This window comes from Apaloderma vittatum, unplaced genomic scaffold (assembly GCF_000703405.1).
Source record: "Apaloderma vittatum isolate BGI_N311 unplaced genomic scaffold, ASM70340v1 scaffold33598, whole genome shotgun sequence".
NCBI classification, from domain to species: Eukaryota; Metazoa; Chordata; class Aves; order Trogoniformes; family Trogonidae; genus Apaloderma; species Apaloderma vittatum.
Window position 1 is genome coordinate 26,493 of NW_009733083.1, and position 17,129 is coordinate 43,621.

Sequence of the window (17,129 nt, forward strand, 5' to 3'; positions counted from 1 at the left end):
TGCCCGCCCGTCTATCTGTCGGTCCGTCTGTCCGTCCGTCTAGGAGGTCCCTCACGTCCGGATGACGCCGCTGCAGGGCGGGTGCTTGGGCAGGCAGGGCTCATCGGGCAGCAGGTCATGTGCAAAGACCGAGTCGTCCCCTGAGGAGCAGGTGCTGTGGGTGTCCTGGCCAGCTGGCGAGTACTGCTCGAAGGGCACCGAGAGGTCCAGGTACTCCTGCCAGGGCGACAGACCCATCAGCGCCTGGTGTCAATCGCCGGGGACCCAGTGACCCCTCCCCATGCCCACCCCACCCCACTCACATCGGTGGACGTCACGGTGAGGACCCTGTCCAGGTCTTCCACCAGCTGCTTGAAGGTGGGCCGCTGCGAGGGAACGGCGTGCCAGCACTCCCGCATGATCATGTACCTGCAGGAGAGGGGAGAGGGGACCGTTACCCATGGTGGGGTTAAGCAGTGCTCACCCACCTGCCCACCCACCCTCAAATCAGCAGAGAGAAGCTATGGCCAACACAACTCCAGTCATGGTGGCCTTGGTGCATGGCCAGCCGGGGCAAAGAGGAGGGTGTTGTGGAGACATGCTCCTCATTACTGATCATCTCACGCGTGTGTGCACTCTCACTGGAGGAGGAGGACCTGCCCTGAAGATGACACACCGGCGCTACTGCCACCCGTCACACCAGGGCAATGTCCCAGCAGCCCAAACCACAGCCTGGGGTGGTATTTGACCGCAGAAGGAAGGGGAGTGGGGCAAGGAGGTCACCCCCCACCACGCACTCACAAATCATGGGTGCAGTTTGCGGGTTTGTCCATCCGATGGCCTTCCTTCAAGAGTTTGAAGAGCTCCTCAACGGGAATTCCTGGGTACGGAGACCCTCCCAAAGTGAAGATCTCCCATAGTAGTACTCCAAAAGACCAGCTGGAAATGAAAAAGATCTTTAAAATTCAATGAGGTGTTTTTTTTCCAAGCCCCCCCATATCCCCTTCCCCGCTCCAGCTCAGCTTTATTTCTGTGCAGCCATGCATAGCTAACAAAGTCATCAATAGCATGACTAATTGCCTAGGCCATTTTTACTAGTTACTTGGAGATCTCTGCTGATCCAACTCAATAGCAAAGAAATCCCAGGCACCAAGTCTGAAATTGAAATGAGCATTTAATCAGATAGGTGACAGCCCATCTATCACCCCCAGCTCTTTGTTAGGTCTTCCACCAGCTCCACTGAATGGAACAAATCAAATTATTCATGCACAGCTTCACTGAATTGCAGGCTTGGAACCACAGGCCACTAATTGTGCAAGCTGATACCAAAACTTGCTTGTTACAACACTCATTTCACTGGCCAAGCTGGGAGAAAAATACCCCAACAAAAATCAGCAGAGCACTAATGTTACACACTTCAGTCCCACAGCTGTGCTCTGGTTAAAAGTCCTTTTTTTTCTAAAATATCTTTTGCCTTCTCTGTTTTCTTTTTAAAAACAGGGATTATCTGTCTCTGTTTCGCTTTTACGCACGCTCGCTCTCCCGGTCTCTAGCTTTGATTTATCTGTCATGCCTGCTGCCACATTACCTAAGAATGGAAACTATGATTTAAGATCAATAAAAGCCAAAGTATGTGAAAAATACAGAAACAGAAAAGATTCATTTGTCCAATTGCCTCGGCAAGCAGGCAGGCTTGCTGCTGAATTACTGTAAAAACACCATTATCAACCAAATATTGAAATAAAAAAGCCGCTGTGCATGCTGAGCTGCTTCAGCCCCTGCAAGGTTCAGATGTGACACCAGACTGACCCGAAATGTGGGCTCTGCTGTTCGCTCACCGTGCAGAGGCACCGAAATGGCCGAGACAGGATTATTAAAAGTAAAGGCAAATAAATGAAGTGGCAAAATTAATCTGAGAATAGATTTGCTGAATATTCTCTGATCAACTCTACTAAAAGCAGAAAAAATATTTCAAGCTCATCCCATATACTTAACTGAACTGTAACAGTCTGGGGCAAAGCATGGAGGAAGCAGAGGGTAATTTATTTTTTTTTCTGCATTTTTTTTTCCACAAATGTTTTTGACTACGAGATGAATCACCTCATCTATAAACTGGACAAGAAGTACCTGCCTGCCTCCCAATAATTTTCAGCAGCTCACTAGAGATCCATGGCTGAAAGCAACTAGACAATGGCAAAATAAATTCACATGCAAAGCTGCAGTTTGGAACTGAATCCTTTGCTTCTGCATCCCCATTGCCCCAGCAGCATGTGAGCTTGTGCTTAGCAGTATGTCTGTCTTTAAGGTGCTATAGGTGTTGATTTCCCCCTCGTTTCCTTTTTTTTAAAGAGTGTGGGTATGCTTACACATCGCTCTGGTGAGTATAGACCCGGTCAAACAAGGCTTCTGGAGCCATCCATTTCACAGGCAGCCGACCCTGTAATTAGGAAGACAATGGGAACATCCCATCAGCATATTCCCCCAGCCACAACGGCACCATCTGAATCCTCTTTTCTAATCTAGTTTGAAACATTTTCACTAACAACCACATCTGCCTTCCCGGTCACTGGGCAAAGCAGTAGTGGCCACATAAACAGATTAAAGCATTTGATCCCTGGATCTTCACTGACAGTCTTTGCAGTAAATGCTCTCTGTAGAGGACTATATTTCACTGCCAAGGCAGGTTTAGTGTATCAGAGCATCTAAATCTTTGCATGGGAACAGGATCCATGGCTCACAAGTGCAGCGAGCCCTGCAGCAGAGCATGGGACAACACTACCCGGACTCTTGGATTGGAAGAAGCAGTTCATTCCAAGTCCAAACCTGCTTAGGCTGAACTTGAAGGGAAACTTCCAAGAGCAAAGGGCCAGATCCTCTAAGAAACAAATCCTGATCCTGCTGGAGGCTAAAGGAGGAGGCCCGATCCCAAATTTCCAAGGGAACATCCTACATCAGGGTCTCAAACATGGGCTGACCCATGTGAGAAATATGAGATGATAAAGGCCAGATTAATCATTAATTCTTCAGGGCTTTGCTTGGTCCCTGGAGGGGGTCAGAAAGGACTGTTTTGTTTTTGAGGCATAATTTGGCTATGGGGGACTCTGCCCTCTTCTGACCCACTGCCTCCCTCTGTGAGACAACTAGAGATGGGACATAGGCAGGATGCACAAATGGGATTATGCTCTCAGCTGTCCAACACAGCTCAAACAGGGAGAATCCACCTGATCCGTGATTAAAATTCCCAATAATTTTTATTAATTTTATGATGGAAAAGTACCAGCAATTAAGAAAGATTTCTGATGTGACATTGGAAAGGATCAGTATGGTCATGGTGGGCTTTGTAGGACTGCCTGGACATTCAGACCCCTTGCAGTCGCAAGGCCCGCAGGTTCTGCTGCGCCCTCAACCTCCTCCTCTGCCAGCTCCACTCTTGTAGCCACAGCCTTTGCTCAGAGCTCAACATCTGCTGCAGGCCTCTGAACCAGACACTTCTCTCTAGCCCTTCATTCATAAATTCATCTCTACATAAATGACTCTGGTACTTGGCCCTTGCCTAGGACCATCTTCTCACCCTTGGCAGTGGAGCTCAATTGTAAAAAAGACAGAAATGCATGAAAGCCAGGTGGCTCCAGGTGTACAAAACATAACATTCTTCTGTCAAGGGCTGTGGTGGCACAGAAGTTGGCTCTTTATGAACAGCAGTGGAGCAGACTGGAAAGGGCTCTATTCCCCTTTGGCAAAAACCTAGGTCTCTCTGAGTCTAAACCTCCTGGCCAGAGCCGAGACCTCCCAATCAGCTTTTAGCAGCAGCAGTTATCTGGAATAAAACAGACAGTGGTTGGACTCCTGGAGCCAGCCTATCTACAGTCCCTCACCAGACAAGGCCATGGGCAGATTTCTTCCTTCTAAGCCCCTCTAGAAAGGGAGATGCGGTACTAGGGCCACTTGCGGCAGGGATGGCTATATTCCCTGCCAGAAGGAGAACGGCACGCGCTCGGTGACTCTGTACTCACATTGGTGGTTTTCTTGTAATAGTCGATGTTGTGAACGTCCCTAGCGAGGCCAAAATCAGCTATTTTCATCACATTGTCTTCAGTGACTAACACGTTCCTGGCTGCCAAGTCACGATGAATGCACTGTGAAAGGTGAGCAAGTCAATAAATAAGGGCTTGTTAGCTGCTCGCGCCTGGAACCAACAGCACCGTGTGGTTTATGAGCTGCCGTTTCATTGACTCGTAAAGCTGTGGGCACTGCTTAACTCCTTGCTTTCTGTGTAACTGCCCCATCATGCATGCTCGGTGAGAGCCACCTCTTAGCAACACGCAACTGTCAGCCTCAGCACTGACAGCCACGTGTCTTCGCTTTCCAAAAAGCAGGCACGGAAGAGAAAGCCAGCCCTTCTGTGGGCACCTCCTGGGATGTGAAGCTGCCTTTCTGCCCTGCTTCCTCCAGGAAGAGGAGTGCAGGCTGGTGTTTGAGGGAAAGAAAAAAACCTCAAATTGAGACATTCCCAATATAGGCAAAATACATCAGTTGTTAGCTAAGAAGCTGAACTAGCCTGCACTGTGCAGAGAGGGAGTTTAAAGCCACAACAAATCATACATCCTGAACTCTGGTCACAGGACGAACACATCTGACATCTGAAGCTGAACTTGCTCTTGCCACAGTGTTCCCTGCCTGCAAAAAGCAGTCACGCCGGCTGGTGCACAGCTTCATGAGCCCAAAGCCTGATTCTCCACTTGCTGATGTGAGGGTAAACTAAGCTTAGTCCCAGGGTATGATGCAAGCAAATGCCACAGCTGGCTCAGTGCCAGCAAAGTGCTCCCCAGGAAGCATCGTGGGCATGGCCACCCATCAAGCCACGTCCACCACCTGCTCTGCTCCCACCGAGCCTACGTGTGCCGGTGACAGCTGCAAGTAACGTGTGCTACACCCACGATCTCAGCTTCCTTGTGGGTGCTCTCCATCCTTACCACTCTCAGAAAGGAGGTGGTGGGGGGACAGGGGTGGGTGCAGCTTCTGACTGTTGCCTAACGTAACGTCTCCCACAGTGAAAACTCACAACGTGGTGTGATGCTCACCCCGACCACCACTGCCCGAGCCTCAGGATTGTGCATCTAAGAGTGGCAGAGGTTGAACTGGTGAGGACAGGTCAAGGTGTGGGTTGCTTGTGCTTTTATATGCATTTTGAGGATGCTAACAGGCCTGCAGGTGACAGCGTGGGCTGTACTGCTGCATCATTCAGGGATGCAAACAGCATATGGGAACTTCTGCATACGGATGAAGCCTCCAGCAAAAAACCCAAGATGGGGGGGGCCGGTTAGCTTGGTTGGTTAGAGCATGGTGCTGATAACACCAAGATTTGATTCCCATTTGGTTTGATTCCCATTCGGTCCCCATGTGTTGCCTGATCTAGTTGAGAGGGGTCCCTGCCCGTGACAGGGAAGTTGGATTAAATGGTCCCTTCTAAGGTCCCTCCCAGCCTAGGCCATTCTATGATTCTATGATTCATACATAAAGTCTGATCTCTGAAAGGGAAAAGCCTGCAATGCTTTGCCTGATATTGTCCTACACACATACACACACATGAGAACTGCATGCCTTGAATGCATGGGTCTGACGTTTCTACCAAATGAGGTTTCTCAACTCACTTTCTGAGATGCCAAGTACTCCATGCCCCGGGCCACCTGGTAGGCGCAGGAAACTAGGTCTTTAAAAGTCAACTGCTCCTCAGGAAGCTTGCAGGTGTCAAAGGAATAGTCCATGCCAGGTGGGCGACGTGCCCTGAGGTATTCCCGCAAGTTCCCCTTTGACGCGTATTCCACCAGCACGTAGAGTGGTCCTGCAATCAAGAGCATATCAGCATCCAGCGGAGGAACAACTGACCACCGAAATCTCATCTGGGATATTTTGGGCAGCCAGTGGGTAATTACACAGAAGACACATTCAAACCTGAGCCTCCCACAGCCCTGCAAGCATCGAGCTGCTTTGCTACGTACCGTCCTGTGTACAGGCACCAAGGAGGTTAATAATGTTTTTATGCTTCCCAATCATTTTCATCATTTCCATCTCAGAGACCAGGTCGGAAAGGTCCTTGTCTGTGGCATCATCTGGAGAAAGCAAGAGAAGAAAGTAAAAAAATCTCAGAAAGAAAATAAGTGGTTTGGGAAGTAGTTAATACAACTGCTGCGTAGCCATATGAGATGGGGAACGAGTACTCAAAATAGGGCAGTACATGTTTTTATTCTACTTTGGGAAGAAGAATTAAGATAAAACCAAAACCTTCTACCACACACAAAAAAATACATGGAGATTAATTTTCATACGGAAATCAATAAAGCCTTTCATTTTCTGTTTCATCATGGCAAGTATTAAAGAAAAAAAAGTCAGTTTTGGTAACTGGGATCATTTTGATCCCTTTTCTGGGATCGTTTTCCCTCCCTCATCCTCAAGGGCAAAGAGCTAACGATGGTGGAAGGTCAGAGCTGGGAAAGGGGCTACAGCAAGAAATGCATTTTTTTTCATGAAAAGCTGCAATTTTTCAACAAAAAAAGAGGGGGAAACCCTCCTGAAATGAATGGTTTGGTTTGGAAAGATGGAAGTATTCCTGCTTCCAAAACCAACTTCAGAATGGACCGAAGAAAATCCAAATTAAGTGAATCCTTTCCCGATAAGAAATATTATTTTTTTTAAAGAAATCACCCCAAGTAACATTCAACAGCCCCGGGCTGCTCACTGCTGGGGCATCTGCCCTGCTTGCTCCAGCTGAACTCCTCAGGGACATTTTGTTTGTGTGGGGAAGGACAGGAAACAGAGACGGAATCCGAGGTGCACAGTGACTTCCCCATCTCTGGCCTTTAAACTCTCAGGAGTTTGGGATCAAGTTTCTTAAGTGAAGAAACTCCTCAAAAAGGAGTTTATGAGTTGAATTTCTGGGAACTCCACTTGAGCTTGTTGCATGAACCTTTGCTACAACAGGTAGTGCTGGGAGTAAGGAGCGGGCTGATTCATGGAGTTGGCTGGCAGCAAATGGAGTTCCCCTTCTTCTCAGGGATGCTATTATCACTTGGCAGAGAACTGGGTTAACTCCCAGTCCCTCTTCCTTATGGCATTTATACTTTCACATGCTCTCAAAGAAGGCAGCCCTCACCCCTAAGCTACATGGGTGAAGGGGAAGAGAGGCTGTTCTTGCTTTCTTCTATTGTATCTGTTTCGATAAAAGCCTTAAGAGATGGAATGAGAGGAAAACCCCAGCGCAATATGCTGTTCTGCTTTTCAGGGACTCTCCATACCTTTCAACATCTTCACAGCAACCGTGATGGCTTTGTTTGGCTTGTCCTTATCAATTCCAATCGCTTCTGCCATCACCACTTGGCCAAAACACCCCTCGCCGAGTGGCTTCCCCAAGGTCAGGCTGGAGGGAGGAACAAGCAGGCGCATTAGTGGGTACCAGGGTGGTGACACTACTAGCAGGAACGGGGACCTTGACCTGTGAGTTGACTGACCGAGAGCGTGCCAATTCCCACTTGGGATCCGGAGGCAGTTCCAGCTCAGAGACGTTGGCCAGCATCGGCCCGTCGCTGGAGGAGAGACGCGTGATCCGGACCAGGGGCGTGTTGGAATTCATGGAAGAGTTGGACTCCAACGACACCTGCTTGGGTAGAGCGAATGAAGTGTTATTGCCAACTGTATCACTCCCAGGGTAGGCAGAGCACCACTGAGGGGGTTTTGAGCTATCTTTGCCCATGGACACCTTTTTTGGTAATTTCTAAATGGGAAGTCTCACCGCCACCCCCTCCACTCTCTCCCCATCCTTGCAGCAATGCAATGACCTAGGCATTAGTGGTCAGGTTTTTAGCTGATGGAAATGACAGACAGGTCAGCCAGTGCAATCCAGGAGGCAGGACGTATAATCCATTCATTTGCTCTGCATGCATCTCCATAGCACATACAGGTTGTGAAGTGATTTCTCTTGTTCTGGCATTGTAAACATCCACCATGAGCTTTCAGCCAAAGCTGTGAAATCCATATCCAGCACTATGTGGTTTAACACAGTGCCTTTTGCTTCTGCCCCTCCGCAATTACACGTGGTAGAGCACCTCTGACTGCACAGAGAAAGAGGACCCTCTCCCACTCCCATGAGATATGGTCCAGGTTCACCAGTGACCTCCCTGAAAGCAGAAACAAGCACAACTAAAGGTGCTCTTGCTTCCAAAATCCCTACTCCACCAGGGACTAAATTGCTCCCCTGCAAGATGTGCTTTCTGTGGCATCCACGGCTGCAGTGTCAGCCCCTCTTGGACAAGTGTGACAGAAATGTGGCTGCCTGGGAGCTGCTTGTGAACCAGTCAGCTGCCACCAATCACTGCTCCACTTGAACAGGAAAAAATGAATAAAAGGGGTTAAACTCCTAGAGTGCAGCCAATTTATGTCTCTCCTGGGAAATGTTCTTCTGGTAGAGCTTCTCACCTAGAGAGAATATTTCAAGGAGTGGAAAAAAGCCAAACCAAAACAGAGGGATGTCCATAGGGGGGAATAGGAATCTTGTATCTACTTTCTGTTACCTGTCTCTTGAGTGGAAATTTGGAGACTTTCTGTACAGTGGGGGTGTTCATGGCTTTTTTGCTAGGCATTTTCATCCTGAAGACAACCACAGTGACCAGCACCACGACGAAGATCATAAACCCAGTGCCGTAACTGAGAATGCCAGCATACACTGAGCTCGAATCATCCATTTCCATGAGTTCCTCTGCTACAGGGTGACAAAGAGACCGCAGTCAGGACAGGATGGGCAGCTGCCCACATGCAACTACACACATGCACCGCAAAGAATCTGGGGAGGGCTTGCTCAGCTATGCCAATTTGCTGAGTGACTTCAGTGGGGGGACTCTCCTAGGCCAGGGGTTTTCCATCTGTGGCTGTAGCTAAAACATTACTTTGATTTGCCTATTTTAGGGCAATTTTACTGCTTTTTGATGCAGCCCTGGGGTTTCTAAGAGCCTTCAGCCCACAGATTGAAAACCACTGCTCTAGGCTGAAGGCATTTTCACATGTCTGTGCTGTCCCTCTGATCCAGGTCTTGCTTTCCCCACACATCCACACCACGTAGGTGGATGTCTCAGATGTGCAAAGGCTGCAGGACTGGGGTTTGCCGCTCTTGGTCGATTCGGCTTCTCCAGCAAAGACTTCCACCGGACCAGTGCCTGCTCTGAAGGACCAAGAGGCTCAAAGAGCACCCAGGGGTAAGGCATCACACAGGGCAAGAGCCTCATGAGAGCAATCTCCATAATTATATCATGAAAATGTAATTCTGCTGGGAAGAGGCTGGAAGGTCTGGCCCAGAGAGGAGGCCGAGTGAGGAGGCTCATGGCATGAACTCATCAGCAGTTGCTACCTGCTAGCAATACTTTTTTTGGGCCAGCAAAGCTCAGCTATGTTTCTCCCCTTGTTCCTTTCAGGACAGGCACGTAGACAGGGGAAGAAGCCATGGTGGGACTGCTTTTCTGTCCCCCAGGAGTGTGCTGGCATCAGAGGAACAGTCAGCAGTGGGAAACTTTATAATGAAGTCATGCTGGCGTGGTTAGCTCGTTAATGGCTCGCGTTCATCACTGCTGTCCCAAAGCAGCATCTTTGGCAAGTGGCAGGAGCCTTCCCCTGGCAGCAGCAGGCTCCGTGCCAGCTCTCTGGTGGCCGTGTCCAGGGGGACTTGGAGAAGGGGCTGTCGGTGACACTGGGATCTGCACTGTGCAGGACCTGACCCTTCCAAGTGGCCACCTCCTCCTTCGAGAAAGGTCACCAGCTCTCCCGGGATCAGGCACTACAGTTGGTGGCACAGCTGTCCTGCCTTGGCTCGCACTGTCTTGCCCTCTGCTCCATGTGACTCCTCCTGCAGCGTGGGCAAGGGTTTACAAGCAGGGGTTCCCCAGCTGGGCTGTATCCTGCACCCTCTCTGTGGGTAGCACTTCGGGGCCTGCTGCTGCACAGATGGCTGTCCTTCACTGTGTCAGACTTCAGTATAAAGTCCCACTTCATGTTTTTTTCGGTGGGTTTTCTCCTGCTCATTCTTTGCTTAAATAAGAGGTGCAAATTCATACAGTGTAAGAAGAGAAAAGAGTTGGATGAGACAGTATCAGGAGATTCTTGAAACAACAGAGATGTTGGTCTTCTAACTAAAGGAAATGATTTCTCATCCAGTGGATGGCAGAAGCAGAAATAGGATCAGATCAGCTATTACAGAGCTGGAAATAAACAGAGAAAAGACCAGCAGATCCCACCAGTGGCAGGGTCAGGCATGGAGGAGACCTTCTTGAGACCCAGTAAAAGTGACTGCATCCAAATTACCCAAACAGATAAAGACAAGACTAGAAATGCCAAAGTTTCTGGTCACTAAACACATCCCGAGATGGATGTGTTACCAGATGGAACCAAATGTGGCCTATGACTGGGTAAGCCAAAGCAGGTTGTGTAGGATTTTGGACACTCTTTCAGTAAGGGTCTTCCGAACATACTCCAGGTCTATTCCTGCACTCTCTGCAAGGCACAGCACCCAGGAGATTCAATACAAATATTGCTGAAGTTTTCCTGGACCGTGTTCACACCTGCCCCATAGCCAGAGGCAGATTCTGCAGGTCAAGGGACCTCATTCTCCTCTTCTGCAGAGCAGACCGCTCTGTTGCATATTCTGTGCTGCTTTCAGCATCAATGAGAGCTTTGCACATGAAAGGATCACAAAATTGAGGTCACTCTGGCCTTGGGTTTCAAGCCCACTGCAGTTTTCATTGATCCCAGCTGGAGCAGGCAGCACGCAACGCCCCTGGGAGTCGGGACTCCTGGGGTCTCTCTACAGATGACTCTCCTTGACCTTCTGTTTGAGATCGCTGTCTTGGCCTGTTCATCCGTGAAGTGGAAATAATGCTACAGGCAGGGAAGTGTGTACTCACACCAGCCCCTTATGTATCTAATTTTAGGTTAAGAGGTTAAGACAGAAATGTTCCTCCATAAGATGATCCACAGTCCATGTCCAATTTAGGTATCCTGGATCATCTGAAGGGGAGTTTTCCTGGTTTTGGCACTTAACAGCCTCCTAACAAAGAGGCTGTGAGCATCTCCTTGTTATCTAGATCAAAAAAAAAAAGGCACTGGGCATTTTACTGCAAAAAATAATTTAAATTTTGAGATGCAACGCAAAAAGTCTCAGCTGTGAATATGCAACAGAGGTCTTCTGCTGTGTGGATTTACCACCGGCACAGCAAATACCAGAAGAGAGCCCACCCTGGATAATGCCTCCTCTTCCAAGCAAGGGGAGGTCTGCAGGAACTTGGCATTTCTAAAGCAAAACATTGAGGCACCCTGGAGAGGGAAGGAGAAGCCAGCACAGAAGGAAATACCTGGTAGCACCGTCAGCCAAGCAGAGTGATGTGAGAACCCAATAGAATTCCCTGCGAGACAAGTATATTCCCCAGCATCCTCAAAAGTAACATTTCGCAAGTACAGAATCTCTAGCTCCTTATCCGTTGTGTTAACACCTGCCGTCTACGGGGAAAAAAAACACACACATATAGAAAGAGGGAAAACAGAGAACAAGCCACATTCCCAGCAAGTGTGAGGACACCACAGGCAAATTTCAAAAGCAGATTAAGGTGGGTTGCTTTTTTCCAAATGGCCCATCTTCCACATTTATTTATTCATTCCCCTCTGCAACCTGCAGTCAAAAGCAAAAAAAAAAAAGTTCCCTTCACCAGGTTCTTACTCTGTCCCACTAAAGAAGCATGCAAGCAAAAGCATCCAAATGAAAAATTTCCCCCACAATATGACTGACTTTGAGTTAGTAGGGTGAGTACAGGGGGAGAAGAGAAAAAGGAGAGGAATGATGGAAAGGAGAAAGCGGGGAAAGGCTCAAGTGCTGATCAGAGAAGACATACAAACACTTTGATTCCTTAGTTTGTCAAAAAGTAGAGAACTGTAGATTATTTCCTAATTTTCTTCAGAGCAGGCATCTCAAAGCCACACATCAACTGCCCAGCCCTCGGTGCTGCAGTGTAACTCTGGCCAACAACAAGAAGGTGCCTGTGAGGCACTTTCCTGCAGCGGCACTGAGCAACACAGCAGCCAAGACCTCCGGGCTGGAGTCAAACCCCGCGAGATTGCTGCTGCTCTCGGTTTAACATGTCTGCTTGCATGAGCCAATGTTGATATTTATTTCCCCATTACTTCTCCAAAGGGCAGAAATATGTGTACTGATTACATCAGTTTGAAGGGTGAAAATCTTGAAATAGCTTGGTTTTCCAGAGATTTGAACGTCACAGGTCATTAACATGCAATTCTGTTATCAGCACTCAATTGTAAGGAAGGGAAAGGAATAAAAGCGTGAAGAGTTGATAGCAAAATTTGACAGTCATTTTATTGTGGGAATTTTTCCATGGCAATTGCTGTATAGGCGTTACATTCTTTTAAAAAAAAAAATTAGCAAGAAAATAGGATAAAGCCATTCAGCATCAGTTGACAGGGTATAATACAAAATGAATAGTAATTTTAATCACTAGCTTCTTTAAAATGTTATAGCTCATTCTTGCAGTTGCCAGGGCCTTGGGACAGAGTCTGTGGTTTACCTGGTTTTGGTTTGCGAATGTGGAGCCAAAATGGTTTTTCGGCTATGCCTACGAAATTGTTGGCTCTACACAGATATTCTCCTTCATCTTGTTCTGTCACATTGAACAGATTTAGGTTAGCATCGGCTTCAGCGTTTTTACTGATCCAAGACTGCAGGAACAGACAGAAACCTGAACTTCAGTAAACCAAACAATACCTCCATCGCACCTACATTAGCTAGGATTGACTGCTCATGGCTAGTTTTGTTTTGGCTGTGGCACAACACCCCCAGCTCACCCTGCAGTGAGAGACCTAATGCAGGACTGGGCAAAGAAGAGAAGGGTTTTTTTGGCCCCCAAATCACGTGCAGGTGAACTCCCTTCCCTCCACTAGCGGCACACATGCGACTTCTTTTTTTAAAACAGATCTATTTCCCATTCCTCCATCCGACAGCAGTCAAAGGCCCTATGGTTTCTTAAAAACTCTGCAGACAGGAGCACGAGAGAAAAGGCTTAAGCAGAAATTTGTGTTTGCAACCCGGCTCAGTAAATACTGTTTCAATTATCAGATTCCAAAATAGAATTTGGAAACAAAATATAAGCAGTGGCGGTCTGAAACTCGCTGCTGACTTTGCCTTTCAGAAATTAGCTGTAATTTTTTCCACTGCTTATAGGAGCCTCTTCTTTACTAAATAAAGTGGTGCATATAAATCAAACAAACTTCATACTGTTAAGCAGGGGTTTTATTTCTCTTCTTCCACACTGTCACAACAGCACATCAGTTCGTTCCCTAAACAGTTGCTTTTATTTTGGTTGAAAATGCACAACTGTTCTGGGTAGCTTCAGAAGAAGCCTAGGGAAAGTCTAGAAAAAAAATACTAGCTTCAGTTCTGGAAGTGAAAATGAAGCAATTGCTCTTCTCATTTTTGGTCTTGCGTTCTCCAGCCCAGTCTTGGTGCCTTCGATTTCGTGGCCTGATCCTGCCACTACAACTTCCAGGCCCTTAAAATCACCAGGGCTGCTAGATCTGATAGGTTATCAGGAACTGAGCCCAGAGGTGGTATCAGAGACGGGCCCCAGTGCCCACCTCTGATGATACACACCACTGGTTTTGACCTGTTCTTATCTCTAAGGCTTATGTGCTGCCAAGTTTGTCTGTCCTGTCTAGTGGAGCAGCATGCCTGCCTGCTGTTGCTGCCTTGTTTATAATTAAACCGGGCACGTTTCAATGCAGAACATACAATTTAGCCTGTGACAAAGCTCGGGCACAGTGTTGCCAGCCCCTGCTCTGTAACTGGAATGCATTTGTGCTCTTCTGCAAAGAAAAAGGGGTTTTTTTTCATCACAAATTAGCCAAGGCTTTTTCTGGAACTGATGCAGGTGATGGCTTGGTTTTGTCAGGCTGTTTAAAAAAATGGGTTGAAAGTACAGCATTCAATTTATCCATCTGGCCTGGGGTGAGCTTTGCCCCCCCATTTAGATGTGAGAGGGGAACTTCATGTGCTGGGCACCTCTCTGTCCCTCTCACAACAACGGAGACCGGGATACTCCCCATCTATAAATCGCCCCATAGCAGCTCCCTACACTCCACAAAAATCTCCTGCAAGCAGGAGGGAAGGGCAGGCTGATAAAAAAACCTTATCTTCCTGCAGGCACCACAACACCGGGCAGGAGAGAGCCTTTTCAAAAGAAGCTGTGGGCAGTGAAGGGCTGTTCACAGCACCCTGCTCCGGCAGCACAGCCAGGATATGCTGGGTCAAAGCCACAGTGCTGTGTGGCACCAGGGGAACGAGCCCATAACGCCGACGGACTGGCCTCCAGATGACAGCAAGATCATTTTATCAGATCTTCATTTTTAAAAAAAACAAGCACACGCACATTTAAAAAAAAAAAATCCCTGCAAAGCTGGACCTGACACAGCTCCATGGAGGCCCAGTACTGGCGCACAAAAGCATCCCCAAATGGAAATGCTCCATGCCCCAGTGCTGGTGCCGGCATTAATACAATTCAAAGCATTCCTGATTAACCAGAAGTAGTAAATAGACGTGTGCTGGCCCTATTCAGCAAAAAAATAAAACCAAACAAAACTTGTGCTTTCAAATGCCTGCCTGTGCTCCCCTTCGAGGAATGCGGGGCCTTTGCCGTCCACAGAAGAGAAGGTATTTGGCAATTCTAATTACCTAGCCACCCCGGTGCCGCTCCAACTTAATTTTAAAACACTATTTATACAGACTATTTATATGTTCTTTGCCACAGAAAAATGGGAGCTTGTGCTTGTGACACAAGGCACTGTTCGCAGCGGCTCTGCAAGCTTCCAAAAGGTAGCACTTTATCCCATGGGGACCACACACGGAGCACGGAGACTATACTAGAGGGCATGTGACACAGCCAGCTATTCAGAGCTTGGTGCTGGGCTGTGAAACCAGGGGGAAATTCAAATATGCATAATTCAAACACATTCAGAGAGACAGCGAGAAAATAAAAAGTTTTATCAACTCGCGAGCAGCACGTGTTGCCAATCCTGAAGAACTGTCTCCAACCATTTCTTCCAACCAATCTGTTATTTCAATCTGTGTAATTATTTCCAGGGTCTCTGGCTTTTATTATCATGTATCTGGCTGAGTTACAGTTTTCTAGATGCTGTCTGGTAAGTGGTGGTTTGTTTTTTTTTTAAAAGCCTTCATACAAAGAGAAGAAGGGTGCACGCAGCAGGATGTGCATGGGGAAGGTCCATGCACAGGGCAACCTCAGTCCGAAACTGCAGGTACGAAATCTGCTTTCAGCTATAACTGGAGAGCCAGAGAAATTCCATTTGGCCCTACGTATTTTAATAAACACCAACACAGGATGCCTTTAATTATTAATTTTCTTTTAAAGGTATTTTTAAAAGTCCAATGTGCTTTTCACCCTCTGTTCTCTACTTTTTAGATATGTTGAAGGGAAACCAGACTTGCTGGCGTTGTTATGGCTGTAATCTGCAAGTCACCTTTCAAGAAAGCATTTTAACAAAGTAAAGTCTTACTAAGCGAGTTTTTGCTCAAAAAAAGAAAAAAAAAAAGGCTTTCCTGAGCATGGATAATAGCAATGTTCACAAACATTAGCAGCTGGAACAAGACTATATTGGCTTTCAGGTGCCGGTACTGCAGCATTATTTAGGATGCGCACAATGCAGTGTTTACTTGGAAAAGAACGTGTTTTAGTTGGGAGCCTTTTATTTTAATAAGCCCCCAAAATATCTCAGTTGAAGCTGTAAAAAACCGTTTAGTTTTACAATTTTAGGTCAAATGCAATATGACAGCTTCTTTTTTATTACGCTGCATTTCCCACTGTTGCCTCAGCTCTTACAACTACTTTGCTTATCTGTGCCACAACAGTAGTTATGTTATCTCTGGCAAACAGAAGAGTCTAGAACATTGACTTTAGGACAATTTTGCTGTACCCCCTCCAAAAGCAGAGTATTCCACTGTGTAAGTTTAAAGGAAAGAACAATCCCAACAGCTTATTCTCATTACTTTTCTTATAGACACAAAACAATTACAGAAAATGAGACCTCGAGCTCCCAAAAATCTGATTTAAATAATGATTACCCTTCTAGGAACTGTGGCATTGAACATATTCTGTTGGGCGTCTCTGGTTCGCATTGCATTGCTGGTCTACAGCTTATTTATACACACGTAAATAAAGTTTATGGCTTCCACTGATGGTGAGCACCTTTACTCGGTACTGATCTCTCTTGCCATGAGTACGGCAGTGGGTTTCTTTGAGGAGCATCCCCACAACATAGCTGCCATCTCTGTAATATTGTGGCCAAGGGATGCCTTGAGGGTGAGAAAAAGGAGCATGTACCAACCTTCAGCACCGTGACATAGGGTGTCCCATCGGGACCATATTTGCTGCCGTTGACTTCCACGTGTTTTAGCCACTGGATATGAGGTTGGGCATCGCTGTAGACCTTGCAGTGAAACTCCACATTGCTCCCTACCACCACGGTCTGGTTGGCAGGGAGTCCTGCTTGCAGGATTGGTCGGTGGGGTGACCTTTCTGAAAAACAGACAAGAGAAGGAAATCCTGACTTACTTGTCCTTCCTCCAGCAAGAATTCTCCTCTCAACCTTTCCTTTCCTCTCCTGGCTTTTCAGCATAAAGGTTGCAGACTGGGATTGCTCCTCCCAGGTGGCCTGGCCACTGGTCAACCCAGCACTTCTCAAGCCAAGCAGGGAAGAATCACCTGGGAATGGAGAAAGCATCTCAGCCCTGCCATTCTTTCTCTGGCCCCTCTGTACAACAGTTAAGTAATTTACTGATCACTGATCTGAGGCTGAATTGTTGGCAAAAGGAAGCTTTTTGTCAGTTTTAGAAGACGCATGATCCAGCATTTTGGGAGAGAAACCAAACTCCTGCTTCCCACTTCCCATCACATGCCTGTTCAACATCACCACAGACCAGCTGCTGAAGGAAACAGTGAAATCTCACCTAATACATCAAGCTGATACGTGTGCCTAATGTTGCCATATTTGTTCTCCACAACACAGGTGTAATTTCCTCGGTCTGACGGCACGACGCT

The 17,129-nt window shown here is 47.3% G+C and overlaps 1 protein-coding gene across 1 annotated transcript in view; it reads right to left on the reverse strand.

Moving 5' to 3' along the window:
* Window positions 1–42: 42 nt before the first annotated feature.
* The window catches only part of FGFR3 (fibroblast growth factor receptor 3), a 44,306-nt gene continuing 27,219 nt past the window's right edge, over window positions 43–17,129 (reverse strand). Inside the window, exons 6-18 of the mRNA XM_009875738.1 lie at window positions 17,039–17,127; window positions 16,417–16,607; window positions 11,367–11,511; window positions 8,544–8,731; window positions 7,485–7,633; window positions 7,272–7,393; window positions 5,979–6,089; window positions 5,631–5,821; window positions 3,993–4,115; window positions 2,346–2,416; window positions 781–918; window positions 303–408; window positions 43–216 (exon numbers count right to left, since the gene is read on the reverse strand). Of these exons, the coding sequence (XP_009874040.1) occupies window positions 52–216; window positions 303–408; window positions 781–918; window positions 2,346–2,416; window positions 3,993–4,115; window positions 5,631–5,821; window positions 5,979–6,089; window positions 7,272–7,393; window positions 7,485–7,633; window positions 8,544–8,731; window positions 11,367–11,511; window positions 16,417–16,607; window positions 17,039–17,127 (1,789 nt within the window). The 3' untranslated portion in view covers window positions 43–51. The remainder of the gene's footprint in view (window positions 217–302; window positions 409–780; window positions 919–2,345; window positions 2,417–3,992; window positions 4,116–5,630; window positions 5,822–5,978; window positions 6,090–7,271; window positions 7,394–7,484; window positions 7,634–8,543; window positions 8,732–11,366; window positions 11,512–16,416; window positions 16,608–17,038; window positions 17,128–17,129) is intronic.